The following is a 21,245-nucleotide window of genomic DNA, read 5'->3' on the forward strand; positions in this document are numbered from 1 at the left end:
TGCAGGAATGTTACCACCTCTAGGGCTGAGAGAACAAAGGGGAAAGATTGGAATTATTAAAATTTAGAAACTTGGAGGAGGGGTCCTGCAGAACTAAAACTCAGACCTTTGAGAAGGGGGGCTGCTCAACTGGTGCCCGTGTCTCTGAGAGGCTGCCATGAGGCTGGCTTTACAAGTGCTGGGTAAACTACAAATTGGATCCAATGGCTGCAACAAGGAGAATCTGTGGGGGCGAAGAGCACTTGCTAGGCTATACTAACAGGAACAGGAAGAAGTGTGTCCCCTGTCCCTCCTCTAGCCTCAACAGGCCCTATTTACAGAGCCAAACGTGGGGAAAAGTGGAAATGTGGCCTGCAGAGTCCCAGCTTCCAGCACCAGCAAGCTGACTAAAGTAGAGAAGCATGGGGTGAGATGTGATAGCTTAGTAAGTGGCCTTCGTGCTCAAGTGTCCCTACAGGTACAGGAATGCAAGCCCAAAGAGAGATGGTGGATTCCCAATGGGGTCAGGGTAGCTCAGCTTATTGACTTTGGAGTAGAAGAGGAAGTGCAAGAGACAGGGAACTGAGCATGACTGTACCTTCCAAGGCCATTACCCACATCCACTAGTAAAAGATCGCCCATGAATGTACTGTGTGCTTACCAAACAAAATAACAACTCCTCCCTGGGTGAGTGGACTGTGGTCCCAGCAAGGCAGAAACGGGAGAGGAGACTTAGATGACCTCTTTCTCCTTGTGGGGGAGGAGTAGAAGTAGTAGTATATGTAATGTGTCTGGCTTAGTGCTAGGCACATAGTAGGCCATCAATAAATGGTGGCTATTATTCAAGGAAGGAAAGGTACAAATAGATTAGGAAATGAAGTAGCTGGCTATATATTGTGGAGAGAGCCCAGGACTTCAAAGACCTGAATTCATACTAGGTGAATGACTTGAGCAAGATCCTTGCCTCTCTAAACCTGAAGTTTCTGTATGTGTAACATGGAGATGATAATACTTGGGACTAATGTCTTATAGTAGCCTTTAACATATGGTAGCTATTTTGTTCAATTATCAATTGTAGAAATAATAAGCTTGATTATTTATTACTAGAGGCCCGGTGCACAAATTTGTGCATGGGTGGGGGTCCCTTGGCCTGGCTGGTGATCGAGGCCTATTGGGGGGGCCAGCCAGCTGGGGAGAGGAACCCTGGGAGGTTGGCTGGCCAGACTCCCAATCGAGGCTGATGGGGGGGTGGTGACCAGACGGGAGGAGGGGCCATGGGAGGTTGGCCAACCAGGGCGCGGGGCTGTGGGAGGTTGGCCAGCTGGCCCCCCGATCAGGGCCTATGGGAGGGGCTGGCAGGGCGGGGAGAGGGGCCGTGGGAGGCTGGCTGGGTGGGAGGGGGAGGGGCTGTGTGAGGTTGGCTGTGGAAGCACACTGACTACTAGGGGGGCACCTCCTGTGTTGAGTGTCTGCCCCCTGGTGGTCAGTGTGCATCATAGTGACTGGTCAACTGGTCATCCTGGTTGTTCTGGTTGTTAGGTCCTAACGGTCGCTTAGGCTTTTATATATATAGGTTGATGTTTTTAATACTAAATAGAAAGAGATCATTTATTTCACTTCATAATTGTGCAGATGAAGAAACTGAGACACAGAGAAAGGTCAATAGATTTATGCAGGTTAAGAGCTTGGGCTATGGGCTCAGTGAGATGTTGATTCAATTCCTGCTGTCCATTTCCATTTATTGGCTAAATGACCTTAAGTAAGTTAGTCTCTCTCAGCTTCACAGTGTGGCGACGACTGCAGGAATGAATGAATCTATTGCCTGACTCTCAGCAAGTAACACCAGAACATTGTGCTTGGTGAATAGAAAACCACTGAGGTGAGGATTGGTTGGTCATGACAGTCACTGTTTCACAGAACAGACCTTTCAGGTTACTGTCCAGAAGGATATGTTAAGAACATGAGATTTCAGCCATGGTACTACCAACTATTTGCTTTGCAACATTGAACAAGTTACTTGATTTCTTCTCCCTGTGGTTTTTCCCTATAAAGATTTTGATATTTGACCTTATGTCTATTTCCTGGGGTTTTCTGAAAGCTGAGTAATGAAATGAGAGTCTCTGAAACCCAAGAGCCTTGAGGGAGCTCATAAATAAACACCCTCAGATGATTAGTGTCTACTCGGTGTACCACAGCAGTACTAAACTAAACATACTGGGACTGGAGGCTGGATTTCTGCTTTCAAAACTCAAATGTGCTCGTTTTAGTCAACTCTTGATTTTTATGTGCTAACTAGGGAAAATTACAGCAGGAATAAAAGGAGCCAGCTGATGTTGATTCCTCTTAACTCTAAAACTCGAGGAAGGCATAAGAGACTATGTTTTAATCTCATCTTTCACCTGATCTCTTTCTATGAAGGTACAGGATAGTTCAAAGGTTACCGGAAGAGAGTCAGTGTGTCTGAATAATCCACAAACAAGAGAGTACTTACCACTATAGTTGACATTTATTTAGCATGTGCTTTACAGTAGTCATTTAGCTAAACTGTTTACTGTAGTATCTAATTTTGTCCTTGCAGTAACTCTGTGCAGAGGGAGGTGTGTTCATTTTCATCCATCGCTTGTCAATTGAATATCAGGTGTAGAAGGTGGAGTGAATCATACTTCTTAATTCATTGTGCATTGTTATCATTGGTTTCTGCAAGACCCTTTCTTATGTTAATTAATTTGTTTATTCCCTTTTGCCCATGTACCTGATGGTCACCCTCCCCATAAATAACGAATTATTATGTTTAGTGTGTATCTTTTCCTTTGTATATACTCTTATGAAATGTATATTGTGGTTTTGTGTATATGTATTTTAAATTTATATAAAGTGGTATCATGTTATATTTCATTCTGTCTTTAACTTTTTAATAACTGTTCTAACTGAAGCACAATTTTTTAAGACCCGTTCATGTTACTATGGGTTTATTGAATCTATTGCTTCCACTTGTGCCATAGACTTTATAGGTGCATCCACCACAGTTACACATTCTCTGTCCTGGCAATAGACAGCCAGGCTGTGTTGGTGTCAAACTTCCTATTGCCACAAAGAAGCATTGTATTGCCATATGTCTCCTTAGTGGACTATGTGACAGTTGCTTTGGGATATATAGTGAAGAATGGAACTGCTACTTCATAGGGCATACATAGACTTTATATGCTTAAGTATTGCCATAGGTAAGTGCTATTATCCCCATTTTACAGATAAGGGAACTGAGGCTTTGAGAGTTTTAATAACTTACCCAAAGTCACATAGACAGTAATTAGCAGAGCTGGGATTCAAATTCAGGTAGTCTTGCTCCAAAAATTTTACTCAATATTCATGCCATTATTCTTCTATGAATATTTGAGACAAGGACATTTTACAAAAACATGAGGGTAAATCTCATTGATTGTAGTTTTATGTGTGTAGAACCGAGGAATCCAGGTGAACTGACTATTTTTCCCCCTGAAGCACCTTCTTACCCCCATCATAGCTGCATAGTAACTGTTTTTCTCTGAATTTTGTGTCCTGTGTGTCTGTAGCAATAAGAGCTGCATTGATCATCCAAAATTGGTACCGAGGTTACAGAGCTCGGTTGAAGACCAGACAGCGTTATGCTCTCACCATCTTCCAGTCCATTGAATATGCCGATGAACAAGGCCAATTACAGGTCTGTTTTGTAAGCTTGTCTCTTATTTTGGTAAACTGCTTATTTTTACCCTTGTTATTGAAAGAATGACTGGTTGGGATAATTTTAAGCTGAGAAACCTTAGTGAAAGGTTTTAATAGAAGATATAGTGACATTGTCTTGGAACTAGCTGTTGAGAGAGGGAGTATGATTTGGGATGAGGATGGTATTTTTCAGTTCTGAAGTTCACATTTTTAAGAGGGCTGCCAGATATCTAGTTGACTAATAAAAATGGTCTTATTCGATTTTGGGGACATGTCCCAGTAGAAAATTGTTATTTTATGAAGAAAAAAAACAACAACAATACTTTATGGTGTTAAAAACGGGAAGAATTTCCTGGGAACGAACCTATGAAAGTTCTAGAAGAAAATATAGATGGGTGAGGAAGGCTTTTTTAAAACTTGCAATATATATATATATATATATATATATATATATATATATATATATATATATATATATATATAATCAAACTTTAATGCTTATTGATGGAAAAAAGTACTTTTTAGTAATAAAAATATCTTAGAAAGATCTCCAATGTTAATGAAAAACAATCAACTGGTAGAAAGAATGTAGAGTTTTATCCCATATATATGAAAGAAAATTAAACATACAGCAGAAGTCTGGAAAAAGCTATACAATGAAGTATTTCCAGTGGTTATTTCTGGGGACAGGAGTGGGATTGGATGGGAGAGGAATTCTCATTTTCATTCTGTATTGTTTGTAGTTTTCAACAATCATATTTATATGTAAATTTATCACATTATCTTTAAAAATAATTAAGAAAAATTTAAAAAGTATCAAAGACATTGCTGGATTTATTCTTGGCAGTTATAAAAATGATATACTATGATTCAATCAGATTTTCCCTTTGCCTTGATTAGAAGCTCACAGTGTGAGCTGTCCTTTTAAGCACTGTGGAATGTAGTGATGAGTATAAAGGTAGAGTGAGCTCTAAAATTGGTATGCTTTATATGCACACATTCTAGTTTTAGTACATTCTTTAATATTGACTCTTTTTATAACAGATTTATTGATATACAGTTCAGTTAAAGTGTAAAATTTAATGGCATTTGGTATATACCCAAAGTTGTAACCATCACCACAATAAATTTTAGAGCATTTTTATCACTCCCCCCAAAAAATATCTATAGTCATTAGCAGTCACTCCCCATTTCCCCTTCTTCCAGGCTCCTGGAAACCACTAATCTGTTTTCTGTCTTTATGAATTTGCCTTTTCTCACCATTTCATATAAACAGAATCACAGAAAATGTGATCCTTTTGTGTCTTGACTTCTTTCACTTAGCATAATATCTTCAATGTTCATTCATGTTGTAGTGTATATCAGTACTTCACTCCTTTTTATGGATAATACTAGAGGCCCGGTGCACGAAATTCGTGCACAGGAGTGTGTGTCCCTCAGCCCAGCCTGCACCCTCTCCAATCTGGGACCACTAGAGGGATGTCCAACTGCCTGTTTAGGCCCGATCCTGGTAGGCACAATCTAGGACTGCTGGCTCCCAACTGCTCGCCTGCCTGCCTTCCTGATTGCCCCTAACCACTTCTGCCTGCCAGCCTGATCACCTCCTAACCATTCCCTGCCAGCCTGATTGATGCCTAACTGCTCCCCTGCCAGCCTGATTGCTCCTAACTTCCCTCCCCTGCAGGCCTGGTCTCCCCCAACAGCCTTCCCCTGCAGGCCTGGTCACCCCAACTGCCCTCCCCTGCAGGCCTGGGTTCCCCCCAAATACCCTTCCTTACAAACCTGGTCACCCTAACTGCCCTCCCCTGCAGGCCTGGTTGCCCCCAACTTCCCTCCTCTGCCAGCGTGGTCACCCCTAACTGCCCTCCCCTGCAGGCTTGATTGCCCCCAACTTCCCTCCCTTTTAGGCCTGATCGCCCCCAACTGCCCTCCCCTGCTGGCCTGATCTCCCACAACTGCCCTCCCTTGCAGGCCTGGTCCCTCCCAACGGCCCTCCCCTGCTGGCCATCTTGTGGTGGCCATCTTGTGTCCACATGGGGGCAGGATCTTTGACCACATAGGGGCAGCCATCTTGTGTGTTGGAGTGACAGTAAATTTGCATATTACTCTTTTATTAGATAGGATTAGATAGGATAGAGGCCTGGTGCATGGGTGGGAGCCGGCTGGTTTGCCCTGAAGGGCGTCCTGGATCAGGGTGGGGGTTCCCTTGGGGCGTGGGGTGGCCTGGGTGAGGGGCCTGTGGTGGTTTGCAGGCCAGCCACAACCCCCGGCGACCCAAGCAGAGGCCCTGGTATCTAGAATTTATTTATCTTCTATAATTGAAACTTTGTAGCCTTGAGTGCAGGCCAGGGCTGTGGGAGCTTGGTTTCCTCCATCGCTGGGGAAACCCAAGCCTCCTGTTTGCTCTGTGGCCATAGCCATTTTTGTTGGGATTTATTTATCTTCTATAATTGAAACTTTGTAGCCTTGAGCGCAGGCCATGGCAGGCCAGGGCAGGCGGAAAGCTTGGCTTCCTCCATTGCCGGGGAAACCCAAGCCTCCTGCTCGCTCCATGGCTCCAGCCATCTTGATTGGGTTAATTTGCATACTCGCTCCTGATTGGCTGGTGGGCATGGCTTATGGGCATAGTGGAGATGTGGTCAATTTGCATATTACTCTTTTATTAGATAGGATTCCATTGTATGGATTTCACACATTTTGTTTATTCATTTCTCAGTGGATAGATCATTTGAGTTGTTTCCACTTTTTGATTATTATAAATAACTAGACTATCCCTCAGCTCAGCCTGCACCCTCTCCAATCTGGGAGCCAGCAGTTGGACATCTCTCTCACAATCAGGGACTTCTGGCTCCCAACCGTTTGCCTGCCTGCCTGCCTGATCCCCCCCTAACCACTCCCCTGCCAGCTTGATTGATGCCTAACTGCTCCCCTGCCGGCCCAATTGCCCCCAACTGCCCTCGCCTGCCAGCCCAGTTGCCCGCAACTGCCCTCCCTTTCCTGCAGGCCCAGTCGTCCCTAACTGCCCTCCCCTGCTGGCCTGATCACCCACAACTGCCCTCCCCTACCGGCCATCTTGTGGCAGCCATCTTGTGACCACATTGAGGTGGCCATCTTGTGCGAGGGTGTGATGGTCAATTTGCATATCACCTCTTTATTATATAGGATGCTGCTATGGATATTTGTGTGCAAGATTTTATGGGAACATATTCTCTTGGGTGTATACCTAGAAGTGGAATTATTGGGTCATCTGGTAACTCTGTGTTTAGCTTTTTGAGTAATTGCTAAATTGTTTTCCCAAGTAGCTGCACCATTTACATCCCTCCAGCAGTGTATGAGGGGTCCAATTTCACCACATCTTTGACACTTGTTATTATTTGTCTTCTTTATTATAGACATCCTAGTGTGGGTGCAGTGGTATTTCATTGTGGTTTCTATTAACTCTTGACAAACCCATCAACAGTGTTAATCTTACACATTTTGATATTTGTATGGAAAGCCTTCCCTGAACTCTCAGACCTATTCCCAGGTTGATAAGGTTTCTTATTGGTCACTCTTTATGGGAGAAATGGCTTGGAGAAGTTATTTGTGCTATATAAATGCAGGTTTTTGCAGATAATCGGTAGGCATAGAGGCAGCATCTATGTGATGATTGGAATGCTGGTGGATTTCCATCTTTCCCTCACTCTCTCCTTCCTTATTTAATTTCTCAAATATATTTGACATTTAAAGTATCCCTTAACTCTTCATCTCACTACCAAAAGAAACATAAGAGATTATAATGAACAAAATTTAGTAGCTGAATTAGGTTAGTTTCCTAAAATCAGAATCTGAATCAGAGATTCTGGTACAAGTGATTTCCTAAAAGTGTTCTCAGGAAAAACCTATACGGAAGTGAGGAAAGCAAGATTGGACAGGGGAAGAAACTAGGCAAAACTATGGTTTCTGGAGAAGCTTGACCTCAGCCTGATCCCATTGGGAGCTTTGAAGTGCATCATGGTTTATCCCACCCAGTGGCAAGGGAACTGGGGGTCTGGGCTGTAATACCCTTGCTTCAGTTAGTCATTTTCTATGGGCAGCCTCCCAGGAGGACGGATATATATGAAATCCTATGCAACTCTGGGGAAGGTACCTCTCATCTGCAAGGGCAGTCCTTGGGAGGAGGGGGGCAAGTTGAGGTGGGACCTAGTGCAGCTGGGAGATGAGTGCCCTAGAACAGTGGTCGGCAAACTCGTTAGTCAACAGAGCCAAATGTCAACAGTACAACGGTTGAAATTTCTTTTGAGAGCCAAATTTTTTAAACTTAAACTTCTTCTAACGCCACTTCTTCAAAATAGACTCGCCCAGGCCATGGTATTTTGTGGAAGAGCCACACTCAAGGGGCCAAAGAGCCGCATGTGGCTCGCGAGCCACAGTTTGCCGACCACGGCCCTAGAAGATTAAAGGGGACTTACATGAAACACCAATAGCATTTATTACAGTAGCTATTTGGGGTTCATTAATTGATTAATGTGTTTTTATTTTATCCAGTTATCCAATTTCTTTTCCTTCATGTTGGAAAACTACGTACATATACAGGAGAAAGATCCAAGTAAGTAAAACTTTAGTCTTTTGAAAAGCACTCATTAAATATTGAATTGTCCTCACCAAGGAATGTAAACTCTGAAGATAGGAGAACACTAAATAATTTAAAAGATGCCCGCCGGCTGGCACTCTATCCACTGAGCCAAACCAGCTAGGGCGATAACCCTTTTTATTTGTGGCCATTTTTCTCTCTGTTGATGTGTGGTAATACCTTTATTATGTATTAAGTTCCTATGAATATTAGCATCTGTTTTAGGGCATTTTTATTTTGAGCGTTTGTACTGTAAATGCTTTCTTGTCATTTGTTTTAAAATAAGAAAAAAAATTTTTTTTCCTTATTAAGTTTGGGGATGTTTATCATTCTAAAAAAAAAAAAAAAAAAAAAAAAAAGGATGCCCACCTGTCTTGTCTATGTGACACCAAACAACTGTGAAATCAGTTCACCTGGCTTTTTTCCTCTATGATGGGTATCAACTAAATTGACCATTTAATCCTTTTACTTTCAAAAAACTGAATTAAGTTTCATTCAGTGTTAATTTGTTTAATATCTTCTCTGAACCACGATTTATTGATGTACAGTAGTAGTTTAGTAAGGAGGATCTTATTTTTTATCCGTGAAACTTTAAAAAATATTTGTATTGATTTCAGAGAGGAAGGGAGTGAGAGATAGAAACATCAAAGATGAGAGAGAATCATTGATCAATTGCCCAACACTGGATATTAAGCCCGCAACCTGCGCATGTGCCCTGACCAGGAATCCGACTGTGACCTTCTGGTTCATAGGTCAATGCTCAACCAATGAGCTACACCAGCCAGGCTTTCCATGAAACTTTTGTGCTGAACGATAAAAATATCTTGAGTATTTCATGAAACAGATCTTGGGGAAATGGTGGATTAAATACAGTTGGCTCCATCATGTCTCTGTCTTCTACATAGATATCGAGAGACAGACAACATAGGTATGGTTAAAAATGGTTTTAAAATAATAGTTTTTCACAAGGCATGTATTTCTCCTTCAAATTAACATCTGCCTGCTATTTGCAAGGTAGATGCTAGACTTTAAAACTTTTTTCTTCAATTTTGGGCAACCATTTTTTTTATTCTAATTTAAACTGTTTATGGCATCTAAGAGCATATTTTAAATAATCTAGTGAACACCTGTTGAAGTGGCAAAAGAATGGTGGTTTAATGCCATGCTTTGAGCTAAGTACATATGTATGAAACTAATTAAAGTGTTTAATGATCTATGGAAGCTTTTTGAATGGTGGAATAGCCAAACCTGAGGAGTGGGGAGTGGGTGGAAGTAAGTATTTTGGCATTTTCTTTCTTTTAGATAATTGCAATTATCTAAAAGAACGAGAGTTATTTCATGTTCTTTGTCAAAAATATTTTTGAGAGGAAATATAATAATGATGAAATGAAGTAGCATTCTTTCTGCTAATGACCTGATATCTCTGTTTGGCCTATGCATCAGAATCGCTTTTGGAGATTCACAGCCACAGATGGCTGGGTTCTAGCCTAGATATATTTTACTCAGTCTCTGATTTAAAAAAAAATCTACATTTAAAAAATTCTGCTGGTGATTTAAAAATATACTTAAAATTTTATCAAAGAAGGGGACATGGCTTAATTTTCTTGTGTAAACTTTACATTACAGAAAAGTACACAAGTCATAAGTATATGACAATCGATTTTCTAAAAGTAAACAAACCCCGCCGAAACCGGTTTGGCTCAGTGGATAGAGCGTCGGCCTGTGGACTGAAGGGTCCCAGGTTCGATTCCGGTCAAGGGCATGTACCTTGGTTGCGGGCACATCCCCAGTAGGGGGTGTGCAGGAGGCAGCTGATCGATGTTTCTAACTCTCTATCCCTCTCTCTTCCTCTCTGTAAAAAATCAATAAAATATATTTAAAAAAATAAAATAAAAAAATAAACCCAGAACAAGAAATAAAACATTATTAGAACTACAGAATCCCCCCTGTCCCTCTCCAATCATTACCCAACCCCCCATCATTATTTTTCTCACTTCTTCACTCCAGATTAATTTTGCTTGTTTTTGAACTTCTCCAAATAAATGGAAGCATAGAGCTTTGAGTCTGGCTTCTTTTACACAACTTATAGTATTTGTGAGAGTCATCTATGTTGATGCAGTTTGGTCATTCTTATTGCTGAATAATATTCCATATTTATTAATATGCCAAAAAATTTATTCATTCTTCTGTTTATAGACTTTTGAGTTGTTTTCAGTTTTGGTAATTTAAATGTTACTTACTGCTATGCATATTCTTGTACATGTTCATTTTGGTAAACATATGCGTTCTTTTGTTAAGTACTCATTTTCAGTTATATATTGCTACATAACAAACCACCCCAAAATTTAGTGGCTTTAAAACAACAGCCATTTTTTTGCTTATGATTCTGTGTGTCAGGCATTTGAACAGGGCTCAGTGGGGATGACTTATCTTTGTTTCAGATGGTATCAGTTGGGCTCACTCAACCCATCTGGGTGGCGCAGGGAGGTCCAAATGGTTTTACTTACATGCCTGGGACTTTTTGGTGTTAGCTATGAACTTGGACAACTTAATTCTCTTCATGCAGCCTTTCTCTCCAACAGGATATTCTGAATTTTTTTACATGGCAGCTGGATTCCAAGGGATCAAAGGCATAAACTGCAAGGCCATTTAAGGTCTAAGCTCTGGAACACACACAAAATCAGTTCTGCCATCTTCTGTTTGTCAAAGCACATCACAAGACCAGCTGCAGAGTCAAAGGGGTTGGGAACGCTCCATCTCTTGCTGGGAGCAGCAGCAGCATTATATTGTAAAGGGATATGGGTACAAGGAGGCATGTTTCAATGGGGATCATTACTATAAAGATATACCACAACCCAGGAGTAGAAGAGTTGGATTATAGGGCATGCATATTTTCAGCTTTATTAGATACTGACAAACAGTTTGTACCAACAAAGTTGTACCAACTGATACTGCCACCAGTGTATGAGAGTCCCAGTTCCATGTCCTCACCAACACTTGTAATGGTGTCTCCTTTTCATTTTAACCATTTGGTGGGTATGTAGTTGTATCACATTTCCACTTTAATGTGCATTTCCCTGGTGAGCAGTGAAATTGATCACCTTTTTTGTATGTTTATCAGTCACATGCACATCCTGCTCAGTGAAGTGCCTGATCCAGTTTTTTGCCTGTCTTTTTCTTAGCAATTGGTACGAATTTTCTAAGCATTCTAATTATAAGAATATTGATCTTTGTTAGGTGAATGCATTGCAAATATCTTCTCCTAGTCTTTGTCTTTTATTCCCCCATCCCAGTCTTTAAAAAGTGTTTTTTGATGAACAGACATTTTTTATTTCATTGTAGTATAATTTTTTTCTTTGTGATTAGTGGTTTCTCTATCTTGTTTAAGAAATCTTTACATATGTATATACACTGAGTGGCCAGATTATTATGCATTCAGAGATCATCATAATCTGCCCACTCAGTGTATATGCAGGGATATTCCCCCAAAATGTATACACACACTTTGAATAGTACACATTTTGGGGGACACCCTGTATGCACACGCATACACAGACAGACAGATAAACAGACACACATACACACTCATTTGTGCAAAAATAAATACAGAATAAACCTACAGGATAAACAAGAAACTAATGACATTTTTTACCTACAGGTGATTGGGGAGATGGGTGGGAGCTGGAAAGAAGGAATGGTAGAATGCGGATTTGGTAGAGGGATGAGGGGAGAGTGACATGTCTCTGAGTATACATTTTTGTAGTTCTGACTCTTAAAACCATGATAATGTTTCACATACCTAAAAATATAGTTAAAAACAGAAAGTATACTACATGTGTGTATATGTTTCCAAAATGGAATACACACTGTGACAAATGAACATAACTATATTACAAATGATAACATATCATACCTCACCTGAAGGAGGTAGGGAAGAAAAAAGCCTAACCTAAGTAACATTAGAAAATAGCATTTTAACCATAATGTGCCTTGATAAGGTTTAATTTTTACTTATCGTGCATGGATTTTACTGAGCTTCTTGATATCTAAGTTTATATTTTTTGTCAGATTTAGAAAATTTTCATGCATTAATTAATTAAAATATTTGTTTCTAAATCTAAATATATGTTTCTTTGGGAATCCTTCTGCTTTTAAATTTAGAAGGCCCTGAAACATTTAAAATGTGATTACTATGCCTGTATTTTTAGATTTTTTAATGGCTTGACTTTTAAAAAATTTAACACTTTGTAAATTTTGAATGTTTTCATATTAAACTATAAAAGGACATTTTGATGCCTAGTGATTGAGAACAATTAAAAAATACAACTACAAAGAAAATTTCAAATTAGTTAACCACTTTTCTTAGACATTCATAATTTATCTTTTCACCATGATTTGTAGTACCTCCTTCATAATATATTTATTTAAAGAATGTGTAATAGGGCATATTTCTGAGCCATCTATTCTCTTATACATATCTCAATTATAGAGTGCTAGAATCATATTGATTTAATTATTGTATATAGCAGAAAAAGAAATTTATAGATTGCTGCTGTAGGTTGATTTCATTTAAATATTTTCCCAGCTTTATTGAAATATAAGTGATATATAATATTGTATAAGTTTACATGTACAATATAATAATTTTATTTATGTATTTATTGTGAAATGATTACCACCATAAAGTTAGTTAACTTATCCACACCAACTCACTTAGTTACAATTTTGTGTGTGTGTGGTGAGAACTTTTAAAATGTAGTCTGTTGCCCTAGCTGGTTTGGCTCAGTGGATAAAGCATCAGCCTGTGGACTGAAGTGTCCCTGGTTTGATTCTGGCCAAGGGCACATGCCTGGGTTGCTGGTTCAATCCCCAGTAGAAGACGAGCAGCCAATCAATGATTTTCTCTCATCATTGATGTTTCTCTCTCTCCCTTCCTCTCTGAAATCAATAAAAATATATTAAGAAATAAAAAAATAAATAAATAAAATGTACTCTCTTAACAACTTGGAAATATACACTAGAGCAGTGGTCGGCAAACCGCGGCTCACGAGCCACATGCGGCTCTTTGGCCCCTTGAGTGTGGCTCTTCCACAAAATACCATGTGCGGGCACGCATGTACAGTGCAATTGAAACTTCGTTGCCCATGCGCAGAAGTCAGTTTTTGGCCTGGGCGAGTCTATTTGGAAGAAGTGGCATTAGAACACTCAAGGGGCCAAAGAGCCGCATGTGGCTCGGGAGCTGCGGTTTGCCGACCACTGCACTAGAGTATCGTTAACTAGAGTCACCATGCTGTACATTACTGTACGTTGCTTTCTAATCGCCCTCTTTGGTAGGAGGGTCCCAAACAAGCTCTACCTAGACCTATTTGGCAAAAGTGCTCTGACCCCTAAGTAAGGTATATTTAGAGGTACAACTACACTTCACATTTGCAGATTAATGGTTTTATTCTGAGGCACAGAGTAGGTTGACAACTCTGGGAGTTCCAAAGGTACAAGGTGACCTGGAAGCAGATATTTTCTGTGTCCTACTACTTTAGTTGCTCTAAAGCAATTCATAGGATTTGCTGGAGAGACTCTACACATCAGCTCCAGTATGCTTTTCCATATCAGCCTCCTCCCACAGGTAGATAGCCAAAGCTGCTATACATAGCGATAGGTTTAATCAGAAACTGGTGGAAGTGGGAGGGGGGCAGAGTGTGTAGAAGTATTGTTTTAACTTTTGTTTTTGCTTCCAACATTAGCCAAAATGTCCTATCACACATATATACTAGAGGCCCGGTGCATGAAAATTCTTGCACTGGAGTGGGGGGTCCCTCAGCCCAGCCTGCCCCCTCTCACAGTCCGGGAGGCGACCCAGAGTTCAGGGGAGGCGACACCCCCATCACACCTCTGCTGCTGCCACTGCTGGCAGCGCAAGCCTCAGCTGGCCCTGGGCGGCTGGGCAGCTGCCATCCAAGGCTTGCCTGTGCCTCGAGCTGGCCCTGTGTCTTGGCTGGCCCTGCTTGCCTGAGCCTCAGTCAGTGGGCAGTATAGGAGGACCCGAGGCCCCTGGCGGGGCTGAGGGGATTCCAGTGGCAGGCGTGTGGAGCGGCCGGCCCTAGCTGAGGAATGGAGGATACTCTCAATGACATGAGTTATAACTTCCAATTTGTTGGACACCACAGTCAGGCTTCAGCTTCGGGGGAGGGAGGAAGAGAGGGATGGGCAGCTTGCTGGAGGAGCCTGGGCGAGCTGTCAGTCAGTGGGGGGTACAGGAGGACCCGAGGACCCCAGTGGGGCTGAGGGGATTTGGGTGGCAGGTGTGTGAGGCGGCCGGGCCTGCCCCCACTGTGGGTGCCGCCATCTTGTGATGGTGTGATGGTAAATTTGCATATTACCTCTTTATTATATAGGATATTTTTTTATTTTTCAATTACTGTTTACATTCAATATCATTTTGTATCCATTTCAGAAGTATAGCATACTGGTTAGTCATACAGGGGTGAGAAAAGTAGGTTCATAGTTGTCAGTACATAAAACTATTTTTATTCTTGTATTATATATTTTTCCATATGAATAACAATAAACCTACTTTGCCCACCCCTGTATACTTTACAAAGTGTTCCTCCCAATATTTCCAGTACCCACCTGGCAAACATGTCTACTCTAAATATTCAAAATGATAGAAACTGCTTGCAGACAACTTCTGATGAATGACCTTAGTAGCAGTTGAGTGTTAATGAATTGAAAAGTATGTCATCATCCTCTGTATCACTTACCTGTTTACTATAATAATACTGTGTATTAAACAACCACAGTAGTTCAGTGGCATGTAATAAACATTTCTTTTTGCTCATCAGTCTACAGATTAGCTGAGCACGTCTGCTGTTCTTAGCCGTCTTGATTGGGCAGTTTTTTTGGGTTTTGGGTGGAGTTCACTCGTGTCTGGAGGTCTGCTGGATGGTGGCTGATCTAGGACGGCCTTGGCTAGGGTGACTCAGCTCTGCTCCCCATGGTGTTGGAGCTTTGAGCAGGCTAGCCAGGACTTCATAGTAGTGGCATGGTTTCAAAAGCGAGAGCATGGAAACAAACAAGGCCTTGTGAGGCCTTGGCTTGGAACTGGTATGTAACACTTCCACCACTTTCTTTAGGCCAACACAAGTCACGAACCAGCTTCAAGGGCTGGGGAAATAGAATCTTCAAAATCACATTAAAAAGGGCATGGCCAGAGTTTGGGATAAAGAATTGGGATCACTGTTACAATTAATCTACAATATCCGCTTGCATCTTTCCCTACCTGATTTGGCCGGATTTCTGTTCGTGAGCTGATCATTTTATGGGCAATATAGCAAGAAAGGGACACTGGATCTCAGCACCTACTGAAATAAACAGTGCAGACAATGTCATATGGAAATGTGTCTCTGAGAGAGAGGGCCTTTGGAATTTCTGCCGATGGTTTGTCATCTTACTTTATCTGCTTTGTTACCAAGAAAAAGAAAATCACGTTAGAAAATTTGTTTTTATGTGAAGAGGGAGACAAATCAATTACAGCTAAGTAAAATTTGAAGTGTTTAACAGGGAAAATTAAATGTTGCTGTTTAATTTTCTGTAGATCATGAATAGTAGCAGATGTTTGAGCCAAATATAATGCATTGTTATGTTTTCAACACTATTTGTAAAAATCTGAGATGCAAGAGTGGGCAAAAGAAAAAAAAAGTAGAGTTAGAGCTTCAGAGCATCAAAATACCATGATTGATCAGTTTTCCCTGTGCGTATGCCTCCATTCCCCACTGATGAACTCACTGATTTGGTAAAATATCCACCCAGGAAGGGATGATAGTGATTCATGTGCATGCACCTACTGGTTTCAGAACAAATCATTCCTCGTGGATGTAAGTGGGATATCATGGCATTCATAACATTTAGCACAGTGCCTTACATGGGCTAGACTTTCAAGAAGGTATTTATTGCATTTAAGTATGGGAATGTTGATTTTTGCCACCCTTTCTGTTTTTTTCCAGCTTTAGTAAATCGGCTGTTTGGTTGCGCCCCCCAGGACGACAGGGGTAGACAGGAATGTATAGGGATAATAGAGGTTCCGGACTCCTATAGTGGCCCTCGGCTGCAATTTCCACTCAATAGTAATTCTCTTAATATAATGATTGAGGCCTTTAAGCAGCAGCAGGTAAGTGGAAGCAGATACTGCCTTGATTCTGTACATAAAGTGTTCAATGACTATTTGATGAATCAGTGAATAATGAAAACACGTCAGCAGAAATGCATTCCCTTGGGGAAAACCTTCACATCAAGTGAAAGCTACCCTGTGCTTTGAAAGAAGTATCCTCAGGTACACAGAAACCTCCTCTCTGTCCATTGCTTATGGCATTTCCTTTTTCTGAGATATAATTCACCGTAAAATTCACTATTTAAAGTATAAGATTTAGTGGGTTTTAATACATTCACAAGATTGTGCAACCAATACCAATATCTAATTCCAGAACATTTTCATCACCCGAAAAGAAGTGTTATACCCAGTACCATTCCCTTCTCCCCGACCCCTGGCAACCACTATTATACTTTCTGTCTCTATATGTATTTGTCTATTCCAGATATTTCATACAAATGAAATCATATAATATATGGCTTTTTGTGTCTCACTTATTTCATCTAGCATAATGTTTTTAAGGTTCATTCATGTCGCAGCATGTTTTATTACTTCTTTTACTTTTATGGCTGACTAATATTCTATTGTATGGCTATACGATTTTTGTTTATCAGTTTATCAATGGATGGACTTTTGAATTTCTCCTACCTTTTGGATATTATGAACAATGCTGCTAAGTACATTCATGTATACGTTTTTGCATGAACATATGTTTTCATTTCTCTTGAGTATATACCTACCTAGGAGTGGAATTGCTGGGTCATATGGTTACTCTATGTTTACATTTTTTGAGGAATTTCCAAACCATTTTCTGCAACTGCACCATTTTACATTCCTACCAGCAATGCATGAGGGTTCAATTTTCTCCAATTATTCTGCCAGCACTCATTATTTTCTGTTTCCTTTTGTTTTTATTATAACCATCTTAGTTGTGTGTGAGGTGGTATCTCCTTGTGGTTTTGATTTGCATTTCTCTAATGACTAAAGATGTTGAGCACCTTTTCATGTTTATTAGACATTTTTATACATTTTTTTGGAGAAATGCCTATTCAGATCCATTGCCTTCTTTAAAATCAGGTTATTTATTTATTATTGAGTTGCAATCTGGGCATGTGCCCTGATGGGGAATCCAACCATGACCTCCTGGTTCATGGGTCGATGCTCCACCATTGGGCAACACCAGCTGGGCTTTTTTACTTTTTTGATAATGTCCTTTGATTCACAAAATTTTCTAAATTTGATGAAGTCCAACTTACCTATTTTTTTCTTTGGTTACTTGTTCATTTGGTGTCATATCTAAGAATCCCTTGCCAAATCCAAGGTCATGAAGATTTACCCTTATGTTTTATTTTAAAACTAGAAGCCCGGTGCACGAAATTCATGCACGGCGGGGGGTTGTCCCTCAACCCAGCCTGTACCCTCTCCAATCTGGGACTCCTGGAGGGATGTCCGACTTCCCGTTTAGGCCCGATCCCATCAGGCCTAAACGGGCAGTCGGACATCCCTCACACAATCCAGGACTGCTGGCTCCCAACTGCTTGCCTGCCTGCCTTCCTGATTGCCCCTAACTGCTTCTGCCTGCCAGCCTGATCACCCCCTAACCACTCCGCTGCCAGCCTGGTTGATGCTTAACTGCTCCCCTGCCAGCCTGTTTGCCCCCTGCTTCCCTCCTCTGCCAGCCTGGTCACCCCTAACTGCCCTCTCCTGCAGGGTTGATCATCTCCAATTGCCCTCCCTTGCAAGCCTGGTCCCTCTCAACTGCCCTCCCTTGCAGGCCGGGTGCCTCCCAACTGCCCTCCCCTGCTGGCCATCTTGTAGTGGCTATCTTGTGTCCACATGGGGGCAGGATCTTTGACCACATGGGGGCAGCTATATTGTGTGTTGCAGTGATGATCAATCTGTATATTAATCTTTTATTAGATAAGATAGAGGCCTGGTGCACGGGTGGGGGCCAGCTGGTTTGCCCTGAAGGGTGTCCCGGATCAGGGTGGGGTTCTCTTGGGGCGTGGGGTGGCCTGAGCGAGGGGCCTGTGGTGGTTAGCAGGCCGGCCACGCCCCCTGGCAACCCAAGCAGAGGCCCTGGTATCTGGAATTTATTTTCCTTCTACAATTGAAACTTTGTAGCCTGGAGCAGAGCCAAGCCTGCTGTTCCCTCCAGGGCGGCAGCCATCTCTGTGGCAGTTAATTCACCTTCTACAGTTGAAACTTTGTTGCCTTAAGCGGGTGGGCCCGGCCAGGGTGTGCTTTAAAGCTTTGCTTCCCCTGTTGCTGCCGGCAACCCTGGCCTGCTCTCTCAAGCTCCATTCTGTTGCCATTTGTTTGAATTTGTTTACCTTCTATAATTGAAACTTGGTAGCTTGAGTGGAGGCTTAGGCCTGCAATGGCTATGGAAAGCTTGGCTTGCTCTGTTACCTGGGAAACCTTGCTCTCTGTGGCTGTAGCCATCTTGGTTTGGGTTAATTTGCATACTTGCCCTGATTGGCTGGTGGGCATGGCTTGGCTGGTGGGCGTGGCTTATGTAGCGGAGTGATGGTTAATTTGCATATTACCATTTTATTAGAGAAGATTTTTATAGCTGTAGTTCTTAACATTTAGGTCAGTGAACCATTTCCAGTTACTTTCTGTCCAACTTCATTCTTTGCATGTGGGTATGCAGTTGTTTCAGAATCTTTTGTTGAAGAGTCTTTTTCCCTCATTGAATGGCTTTGATACCATTGTCAAAAATTAATAAGCTATAGATGTATGGATTTATTGCTGGACTCCCAGTTTTATTACATTGGTGTATGTGTCTATTCTTATGCCAGCAGCACATTGTCTATTAATATGGTATATTACATTAATTAATTTCTTATGTTGAACTGCACTTGTATTCCTGGAATAAACCCCATTTGTTCATAGTGTATAATTCTTTTAAAATTCTGTTGGATTTGGTTTACTGGTATTTTGTGAGGATTTGCATTTTATTCATAAGGGATATTGATCTGCATTTTGTCTTATGATGTCTTTATCTGGCTTTGGTATCAGGATAGTACTGACCTCATAGAATGATTTAGGAATTGTTTCCTTTTGTGTGTGTGCAAGAGTTTGAGAAGGGTTGGTGTTAATTCTTTAAATGTTTAGTAGAGCTCACCAATAAAGCTGCCTGGTCTTGGATTTTTATTTGTTAGGAGGTTTTTGATTAATGGTTCAATTTCTACTTGTTCTAGATCTGTTTGTATTTTCTGTTTCTTCTTGAGTCAGTTTTGGTAATTTGTATGTTTCTAAGATTTTGTTCATTTTATCTAAATTATCTAATTTGTTTGTGTACAATTGTTCATGATAGTCTCATAATTCTATTTATTTTCTAAAATCCTTACTCGAGGACATGCTTTCATTGATTTGAGAGAGAGAGAGAGAGAGAGGTGTGTGAAACACCGATTGGTTGCCTCCTGTATGTGCCCCAACCAGGGGTCAAACCTGCAACCTAGGTATATACCCTGACTGGAAATCGAACCCAAGACCTATTGGTGTATGGGATGATACTCCAACCAACTGAGCCACATCGGTCAGGGCTCTTTTTTATTTCTTAAGGTCAGTGGGGATGTCCCCACTTTCATTTCTGATTATAGTTATTTGCATTTTCACTATTTTTTTCTTGGTCAATGTAGCTAATGGTTTTTGAATTTTGTTGAACTTTACAAAGAATCAGCTTTTGGTTTTGTTGATTCTCCCTATTGATTTTCCCTTCTCTATTTCATTTATCTGTACTCTGATCCTTATTTTCTTCCTTCAGCTAGTTTTTAGTTTAGTTTGCTCTTATTTTTCTAACTCCTTAGTGTTAAGTGAGACTTTTAATTTGAAATCTTTTTTATTTTTTAATGTGGGTATTTAAAGCTATAAATTTATCTCTGAGCATCACTTTTGCTTTATCCCATAAGTTTTGATATATAGTGTTTTCATATACATTATCTCAAAGTAATTTTCTTTTTAAACATTTATTTGTTGAGAGAGAGAGAGAAAGAGAGAGAGAGAGAGAGATTTGTTGTTCCCCTTATTTATGCATTCATTGATTAGTTCTTGTGCCCTGACAGGGGATTGAACCTGCAACCTTGGTGTATCAGGATGATGTTCTAACCAACAGAGCTACCTGGCCAGGGCAATCTCAGAATATTTTCTAATTTCCCTTGTGATTTTTTTGACCCATCATTTATTTAAGATAATGTTGTTTGATTTCCACATATTTGTGAATTTTCTAGTTTTTCTTCTGTTACTGATTTTTAGTTTCATTTCATTATAGTCAGAGAAGATACTTTGCATGATTCCAATCTTTTAAAATTTATTGAGGCAAAAGATTTATACAATCTGAAGAAAGATAGCCCAATAAATTCAATTAAAAAATAAAATCTATTGAGGCTTGCTTTGTGGCCCAACATCTGAACTATTCTGGAGAATATTCTATGTGCACTTGTAAAAAAAATGTAGTCTGTGATTATTGGGTGGAGCATTCTATAGATATTTTTAAGGTATAGTTGTATGTGAGGTCTCTGGTGTTTCTGTTCCTTTAGCTTGTGTTCAGCTAATGTTTTGACAGAATCTCCTTGAACCCCAGGAGCTATTTAAAAAAAAGAAAAACGCAGCCTTTGAGGATAGGGTCTATGTTGTTACACCCCTTCACTGCTTGGCCAGGCTGTTTACAAATTTGTCTTAGCCTTTACATCCTGCTTGCACTGAGCCATTTTTAAGTTGCCTTTTCCTGATTTAACCTTTGCTTGGTAGTTATAAATTTTGACTATTTTCCAGAGTTCTGACAAAGTTGATTATGACAGTATATAT

General features: G+C 40.7%; 1 protein-coding gene across 2 annotated transcripts in view; it reads left to right on the forward strand.

Moving 5' to 3' along the window:
- Window positions 1–21,245, forward strand: part of PPEF1 (protein phosphatase with EF-hand domain 1) — a 132,386-nt gene that overhangs the window by 59,418 nt on the left and 51,723 nt on the right. For both annotated transcript variants that reach the window (XM_079764511.1, XM_079764512.1), the window contains exons 9-11: window positions 3,549–3,676; window positions 8,206–8,266; window positions 16,291–16,454. In XM_079764511.1, the coding sequence (XP_079620637.1) occupies window positions 3,549–3,676; window positions 8,206–8,266; window positions 16,291–16,454 (353 nt within the window). The remainder of the gene's footprint in view (window positions 1–3,548; window positions 3,677–8,205; window positions 8,267–16,290; window positions 16,455–21,245) is intronic.

The sequence above is a fragment of the Cnephaeus nilssonii genome (genome assembly GCF_951640355.1).
Source record: "Cnephaeus nilssonii genome assembly, chromosome: X".
Lineage (NCBI taxonomy): Eukaryota > Metazoa > Chordata > Mammalia > Chiroptera > Vespertilionidae > Cnephaeus > Cnephaeus nilssonii.